This window comes from Colossoma macropomum, unplaced genomic scaffold, assembly GCF_904425465.1.
Source record: "Colossoma macropomum unplaced genomic scaffold, Colossoma_macropomum, whole genome shotgun sequence".
Classification (NCBI taxonomy): Eukaryota; Metazoa; Chordata; class Actinopteri; order Characiformes; family Serrasalmidae; genus Colossoma; species Colossoma macropomum.
This window is the reverse complement of record NW_023494795.1, coordinates 18502516-18511505: the sequence shown is the minus strand read 5'-3', so window position 1 is coordinate 18511505 and position 8990 is coordinate 18502516. Positions and strand designations below refer to the sequence as shown.

Genomic DNA, 8990 nt, shown 5'->3' with positions numbered 1-8990 from the left:
GATGGTGTCTTGTGCTTTCTTTTCTAAGCACAAGACGTGGTGTATCTCACATTTTTTAATTCTGCCTTTACTCTTCCAATTAAGTAATGTGATCTCTAAATGCTGTCACTTTTCGAAATGAAAAGAAAATGTTCTACCAAAGGGGAAAATTAATGGATTTTTGTAATAATCTACCATTTTGAGCAAGTAAATGAATGCATAAAAATATACTTGGGTATTCATGTCATTTACATTTCAGGCCTTTGGCAGATACTTTTATCCAGAGCAACTTACAGTTTGATCATTTTACACAGGTAGGCAACGGTAGTGTTAGGAGTCTTGCCCAAGGACTCTTTATTGGTATAGTTCTTGCCCAGGTGGGATTTGAACCCCAGTCTACAGCATAGCAGGCAGAGATGTTACCCACTACACTATACCAACCACAGTCTCCAGTCTCACAGTCTTCAGTCTCCCCTTATTGCTACTCTGACTAAACAAATATGTTTAAAATTTAAAATAAGCTGTTAATAATAAGATGCTAATGTGTATCGTTAGCATTCCACATGCACAGACAACATTCAAATGATCCCACATGCATTTATAACATTAGCTGAAAGTATCTGGAGTAGTTGAGGGGGGAGGTGCTCCACCAAAGAGATGTGATGAAAAAGTGAAATGCATACTGGGATATGGCACTGCCTGATGTCTACAGTTTTGTAGACTCTCTCCCTTGAGTCAAGTCGAGGCTTTGAGGGGCTGCCAGTAGAAATTTCCCTTGACCCTTAAGAATGAGAATGCCCTTTAAGATGGCAGGGATTCCCATGAGGGAGAGTGCCGAATGGAAGTCTGGAGTGCCTTTCTTTTGCCGAATCAGAATGCAGGGCTAGACAGCAGATCCACTGAGGAAACATAAGTCAGTCTCACATGTACACTTGCACTACTTTCATTATAATTATGCACAACCAGAGTCTTGGTTCCTCTTAATTTTGCAGATAAAGATGTGTGAATACTCATCTGGGGACAACTTGCTAAACTTTTGGTGCTGGGTTGAGGTGAAATCCACTGCAAACAAGAGTATGTCCCCTCTAAAACCTGCCCCGAATTCCTTCATTCCATGCTCTTTTAACACCCTAAGTAATCAATAACACACGCAAAAGAAGCTAGGTAGCGCAACGCTATCATTAGCTTTAGTTCAGTCTTAAAAATGGATGTTTCAGGAACACTGCTTGATTTAGTTTTGTCATATGTGAACAGCAGAGGCCACATACAGCCACCGTTAACCCAGCTCACATCTACGTTTAATTGGGAGTTTTTTTGGAGGGTGAAACTTTTTTTTTTTTAGCCATGCTAAGATATGTTACATTTCTGGGCTAACAGGCTTGTTGTGTCACACTCAGTTTGTTCCCACCCTAATAAGTCTACATTCTAACCCACATTTAGCCTAAAATTTTTCATAGTTGTCCCAAGACGTTCTTGTTGCGGGATTATGTCTGGCCCCGTGAGGCTAGGAGTTTTCTCTTGGCTTGTTAAATAGAGTTCTGAATAGTTGCACTCTTAAAAATAAAGGTGCCAAAAAGAGCTCTTTGAAGCAATTTCACAGAAGAACCACTTTCGGTGCATTAGAGAACCTTTCAATGAGATGTTGAAGTGTAAAGAACATTTTTAAAGTTTAAAATACCTCCACATAATGTAATAGTACCAATTAAAAAAGTCCTTGCACTGTACATCCAAACCAAGAACTACTTAATAAAACTTGATTGTATTGAATTGAGAGTGACAGCAAGAAAAGAGAGCAAACATGAAAAATGAACATATCTGATATCCTAAAGAAATGAACAGAACATACTGATATCCTGAAGAAATGAAGGCTGCCTCCTCGGCCCGTCCCTAGCCTGTTCCTGACCTGAGCCTGTTCTGGTTCAGCTCCATGCCATGATAGCAATATGAGTGGACAGCGACTCCTCTTCGTATACACACACTAACATGACCCTATATTACCTCATCACTGACTGGACCATAGGCTGCAGAGGTCAGGGCGGTTTTGGCTGTGGAACGCATGCGCTCACCTGAGCCCAGCCGAGTGATCCCGGATTTAGGGGGACAGCTCCGGAAGCTTGGCTGATCTAAGCACGAACAAGCCAGTCACACTGCATAAATCACAAGCCCCACTATCTCTCTTTCTTGCCCTGCAGGCCTCACAGCGCTGCTGATCCAGAGGGTATGGCTAATGCTACTGCCATGGGATCAGTGAGATATGCGGAGATCACTGTGTAGCATAAGAAAAGATGGATTATCAGATTTGCTTCATCATCATGATTAACATCATAGTCACTGCTGTCACTACAATCAAGATCAACATTCATTATGATGAATCTTTAGTTGTTGTCGTTAAGAAAACCTTGTGTCACTAAAATTGTAACTTTCTAGGAATAAGAAAGAACATTTTAAGGTTCATATCTGCTAATGTAATGTAAAAAAGGCTTGTTTTTTCTCAGAAAATCAATTGGTCAATCAAATCAAACCGTCTTAAAAAAAACATTAGCGGCTCTTAACATTAGGTGAATGGAGATTCACCTAATGTTAAGAGCAGCTAATGTTTTTTTTGAGATGGTTTAAAACTGAACAAAGCAAGATAAAAGGTTTTCCTACGTCAGCGACAATTCGCAAAGAAAGACATCTTAAATCAGCCTTTCAGACACGGATAAAGCCTAGTCCTGGACTACATTTTGCTTTCAATGGAGAATCTCCATTCTGAATGCTGTGTAGTCCAGGAATAGGCTTAATCTTTACTAGGAAACCAACTCCACAAAACCTGCAAGAATTGTCAAGAACAACATACATTCTCTATATCTAGAGATCAAACTAGGTCATATACTCACCAAGTACATCCCGATACTGAAATGCTGCAACAACCTAAATCAATTAGGGCCGCTAATTAGGAAAAAGGAGTCCCATGATCCAAAGCAGTTCACTTATAGATGGTAAAACGACTGATATGACCTTGCTTAGAGTGCTGCGTGGGAGTTTGAGGCTGGAAACCAGAGACTAGGCTTTAGCCAGACGGAGCGAAAGGAGGGTGTAGAGAGCGCCAAGTTGTTTAATACGGTCTTTGAAGAGGTGAACCTGATATAGTTGAAGTGTGGAAGGGCTCTCTGAGTCTGTATCTAGCAACAAATCAAATCAAACGTGAGTGGCAGGCAAGCAGTGCTGCAGCGCCAGACCATTATAGTGTCATATTACTCAGCGGTCTGATCACTGGAGGCAGGCAAATCAACTGCATCCACTACATAAGCACCTGCAGGACGGAGGGAATCTCCCACATAAGAGGGTTTGAACCCTCATATTCCAACACCTAGGAGAAAGATGATACTTTATCCAAAACACAAAGAGGGCTGAGTGGCTCCACGAGGTGCAGAGCAGTTCATGCTCAAAGCCAGAAAGCCTGAAACATCAAATCTCAAACATAATGATGAGGAACTGGGTAATTTTAACAAGGTAGCTGCAGGTTCTACATAGATAATTAAAAAATGACAGGTGGGTGAATGCATACTGATTTTTTTCTCAAAGAAACAGCAATTTTAATTACACATAGGAATGTTCTCTAGCTACCACCTGTCTATTTGCTGTGCAAAACTACCATCCTTCTTTTATATCATTTCTAGTCAAAATGGCAATTAAGTACAAATTATTCATTTTGTGACATATTTCTAAACAGAATAGTTATAAGATCTTCCACTTGTATAAGGAAGTGGAAAGTCAAAGGAAAAGTGAAAAAAACAGCAGTTTCCAAAACTGGAATTTTTAAACAGATTTAGGAGAAATGAGGCTCCTAACAACCATGGATGACCTGGTAGACCACCAAAACTGTCACCATTAGATAAACAGTATTTATAGCTTCCCTCTTTAAAGGAGAAGAGAAAAATCAAGCTCCACGTTTGATTCAGATCTGAAAAAATCCACAAGTGTCCACAAGTGTTTTCTGTCCATCCCTCCACTGTGAAAGGACATCTCAGTGCAATGGGTCTGAAAGGATGTGTAGTTATCAAGAAGCCATTACTGAGAAAAGAAAATTGACAGACAAGAAAAACATTTGCAAATCAGACAAAGAAGCTGCTGGTGTTCTCAGAACAATGGACTAACCACCCCAGAGCCCAGACCAGTGTACAGGGATTGTGCATTTGTGGATGTGGAAAATATCCCTGACTATTTCTTTGACAAACCAAAAGCAAGAAAGGCAAAGAGTGGAGACATTAAGTACTGAAAAATAGCCATTATATTTAGTTGTTGAGGCTTCTGTGTAATTTTCTGCTAAATATGTTTTCTGCTTTTTCTTAAGGATGAAAAATGAATAACTTATACTTAATGGCTGTTTTGACTGGAAATTAAATGTACTGCACTGTATCTGAACTGCATTTGAACTCAATTATAAGAGAGGAAATAACAGATTTGCTACTTCATTACTCATCGAGTTCATCTTCAAGATGTTCGGTCTTTGTTCCTCGGGTCTCAGGTGCACAAACTGATTCACAGGATGAACCTCCATCCTGATAATGGAATGGAAATGCTGCATTACTGAATGGAGGTCTAAGGCTCAATGTGTTCATGTGACTGATGAAGCAATCTGGTGACGAGAGCTGATGGTGATATGGCAAGGAGACGTGTGAGGCATGTGGAGAACAGAGGGCTGGCCATCTGCTGCTCTCTCACACACAAACACGCATACATATACACACACCTGAGGGTCTGTGGCTCATCTCGTGTTACTCGCCAAGAGATTTTTCGGTGGTTGTGCGTCTTTCTGATGAAGAAATGAGAGACGAGCACAGGCAACGGTCATAATACGGGCCACAGCTCATGTATAACAAAGAATCTGTACATGTTACAACAGTTCACTTGAACACTGACATGCTTGGATGATAGAATGATTTCTAGAGGGAAAATGAAGACAATATCATCCAGCACTGTATTGAACATAATGAATATTTTAACAAATAGAAAATAATAATGAGCTACAGGCGATCTACATATCTATACACCATTAAAAACTGACAGGTGGGTGAATATTTACCAATTAGTTTTTTTTCTTCAGTCATTTTAATTACACAGGAATGTACTCAGGTTACCAGCTGTTCATTAAAGAGTCTGTTAAATTTCACTGAAATTTAACATTGATCTGGAGAAAATGTTTAAACATAATGAACAAACATATAAAACACAATCAGAATGGCATCTTACACTGTATCAGTGTATATCAGTAAAAATAGTATACCTTCAACAAAATGAAGCAAGTGAAATATGAAAAGGCTATGTAACAACACATATTTACATTTATACGCATATGCATATGATTATGTTATGTGAGAATATTCTACAGTTTAAAAACCTAAAATAACATTTAAAAAGATACCACACAAAAACAGCACCAAAAAAATACAACTATTCACATTTTTGGTCAAAATATTTGTCACCTATTAGCAAACCCTCCAGTGCTTCTGGAACAACTGCTGGGTTCTGAAACAGAGAACACCAGAACTACTGTATGGTAAAATCTGAAGTATTTGTATTGTGCAAAATAGTAAAAACATAGCTGCACTGTACATAGATAGATGTGTATGTGTAAGCACATAGCAGCTCCTCTGGGCCTGGTGTGATGAAAATAGTTGACAGTAGATTGTCACATGGTCAACGTCTCACACATAGAACTGTGAATGTTAAAAGCTGACACTGAAAAGATTTAATGCCGTACAAAAGTTACTAAAGTTACATCTCAGTGTTCAGCCTAACAACCTACTGGGTATTTTAGTCAGCAATTAGAAGATGTACCAGATAAAATGGTCAATGAGGGTAGGTACAAGGTAGGTGTACCTAACAAACTTCTCACTTAGTATAGTTCTTACTACTGTAATTTATCTTTGCTACTATGAAACATGAATATCTTTATGTGCCACAGACGTGACTGAGACTTCTGCAGTAGTGCAGCTAGGCTAACTGTAATTAACTAAAGGGAGAAAAAGATATTTCTCTGTTCTCAATTTTACCTCAACATGCCAACACCTTTCCACATCACAACTGCTGGTCTGTAAAAGAGAGCATCAAAACTTCTGTATTGTCGACTGATAAATAGAAAGTGAATGACCTTAAAACCAAATGTGGATGCAGTACAAATCATCCAGAGAGAGAACAATCCCCATCCCCCCTGAGAGAGACAGAGGTGTATACTTCATTAATGAATGCGTGTCTGCTTTAGCTTAGTCTCCAGCTATATCACTGACATAACAGGATGCTTAACGGCTTATTAGGTTTCCTCTTAGGCATGGGCATGGTCTGATAAACATCCCTTCCGAAAGTGACTACAGCAATGCGCAGCTGCTGGATTAACGTGAGGCTAATGGTCCAAAACACAGTTTAAAGTCATGTCTTGCTCAAGTGTTGCGTTCAACCCCAAAATGTCCCTCCACTCTGCCAGATGCTGCAGAAGCTGAACAAGTCCTCCGGTGCATAAGAAGTAGGGATACAGGAATATTCCATGGTAACAACAATAGCACACATGTCTAAACCTTGTTCTCCTGTCTCCATGGGGAGGAAGGAAGGGTTCTGGGGCTGATGAAAAGCATCGCTCGCTGAAGAAGGGGAAAAATAGTGCAGACTAGAAAACTTCTTCCTCTTCAGCCTCACAGCCATATTCTGGGAAAGGGAAGGAAAGATTAATGATAGGGCTGGGATTTGGGGATATCTGAATAAAAAGAAGTGTGAGTTTTAGACTAGCTGGCAAACTGCCGCTGGGTAATACGGCTGATTTCTGATAAGTGATCTATAGATCTAAGAGAGAAGAAGAAGGATGAGGTAATTTATCACAAGTTGACACAGACTGCTAACGGAAATGATGAAAAGTAACATGACAATGTTAATAAACTTGTTTTATTTAGATTGATTTAATCTATTCAGGCAATTTTTTTGCCCAGGATTATATATATAAAATTTCAGGCACCTGACGGTTTGTTTGTAAAAACAATATATTTCATTAGAATTGATGCAAATAAACATATACAAATACAGTAATTTTCAAAAAGGTAGCAGACATCTTGTTAGCTAGCTTAAAAAAAACAAAGTTTTATTTAATTCCATCCTCAGCACACATGATTTAACAAAATAAAGTATTGCTGGGTCAAACCAGGTGTTGGATGATGGCTACAAAAACTTCTGGACTGCCAGGAGCAGAGGTTTGGAAACATACATTAAATCACTAATCTATTTATATAATTAATTTTTATTTTAATATTATTTTTTTTCTGAGCCAATAAATGCTTGCTGCCCAATTAATTGTTTTTTTTCTTATATCAAATTTTCTCAGATTCCTAAAACATTTACACAGTACTGTGTATGTCCCTTCACTTTTAATAGGAATCATATTTTAGAACCAAAGCAAATGTAAAATAGTAAAAACAACTGAACAATAACAAAGACATCAATATTGTGTTCCAACCCTGACAAGATAAAAGGTATGTACATGCAAGCATGCAGCAGCTTCTCTGGACTCAGCAAGAAATGTGCTAAATGTTGTTTCACATTCAAATTTCTCATTCATTCATCTCATACATGCCCAATACACTTGTGCTTACATCTATGACCATTAGACTGCTGGAATGTTGTAATTATTGTAAGTCATTCACATTGTCAGTAGCTGCTGAGAGGCACTTTGTTTCAAGAAACAGACTCAAGACTCTGGCATCATCTGATACAGCTGACCGAAGGAGGTGGTGCCACACGCAGGTGTGAAAGGAAACTGAAGTGCGGAAAGTGGGCTGGTGTCCATGTTAGAGTAAAGGCTAACCCTAAGAAACCTGCTGTTCCTTCCATATTTTGTCTGCTCCCTCAACAACAAACTGGATCTCAGTGTCTGTAACACAGTGGGATCTGAGGGACTGCTGCGCTTTCATTTTCATTGAAACGTGACTAAAACATCCTTGACTGACCCACTCAACTAAACGAGCTAATCTGTATGTTGCAATATCCATGCTTATTTTTGGCATACCAGTATAAAGTTTATGACGAAGAAGATGAACTGGTATATCGCCCACTACTACATATGAATTCATCACTTTTTAGCTACATTAGCCTTGTAGCTCCAGTGCAAAACTAAAGAAGCAAACTTCAGATGCCAAACCTGGCTGATAAACTGTATTTGGGGTGAGAGAAGATTGTGTAAATCTAATTTAATGCCAAAATATTCAATTTGACTTCAGTCATTAACTTGAATTTATCACCCACTGTAGTGTCCATACTGACCGCTGCCTCCCATAAGCTCCATGGCGCTGACACAGGGCTCCTCTGCCTCTTCCTCCTCCTCTTCCTCAGTGGGCTCCTCATATGTAACAGGGCCGCTTTCCACCACTGGAGGAGGGGTAGGTGCAGGAGGGGGCTCAGGGGTTGCTAAAGGCAGCATCACTGGGTTAGGCATAACCTGAAAATCACAAAGGGCAGAAACATTGGCTCCATCTGTAAGATTTATGTTGACTTGCAGTATCCTATGTGTTGGCCTAGGACCTCTATTCATAAAGCCTTACTTTAACTAACAATATGCTGAAACTACCATTATTCAGTGCCCTGAGGAGACATCCAATAAAATCAATGATGGGGCATAAAGTGGTGATTTAATACATAAAAGAAACAAGTGGGAACATGGGATCTCTGCCAATTATAAAATATGCTATCTGTTCAGTACTGACTACTTTCCTACCGGTAAAAAAAGAAAAGACTGAAACAGAGAAAGCGAGAGAAAAAAATGGAAAAAAGACAAAAGACAGAAGCAAGGCCTCACTTCCCATCAGGCATCAGAGAGAGGAAGCAGTGCCCGAGGAAGAGAGAGTCCTAATTAATTATCATGTTGTGGAAAAGTGAATATGTGTATGTAAGTCTTCATGCTAATTATAGCTCAGGCTGGCTCAGATGGCACGAGGGTCCTCTCTAGGCGGTCTCTTGCCGTGGGACAGGCAGCAGCAGGGTTCTGCTGA

The 8990-nt window shown here is 39.5% G+C and overlaps 1 protein-coding gene across 1 annotated transcript in view; it reads right to left on the bottom strand.

Moving 5' to 3' along the window:
- Nucleotides 1-4388: 4388 nt before the first annotated feature.
- brf1b (BRF1 RNA polymerase III transcription initiation factor subunit b) overlaps nucleotides 4389-8990 on the bottom strand; it is a 78795-nt gene continuing 74193 nt past the window's right edge. Inside the window, exons 18-19 of the mRNA XM_036581712.1 lie at nucleotides 8266-8440; nucleotides 4389-6663 (exon numbers count right to left, since the gene is read on the bottom strand). Of these exons, the coding sequence (XP_036437605.1) occupies nucleotides 6626-6663; nucleotides 8266-8440 (213 nt within the window). The 3' untranslated portion in view covers nucleotides 4389-6625. The remainder of the gene's footprint in view (nucleotides 6664-8265; nucleotides 8441-8990) is intronic.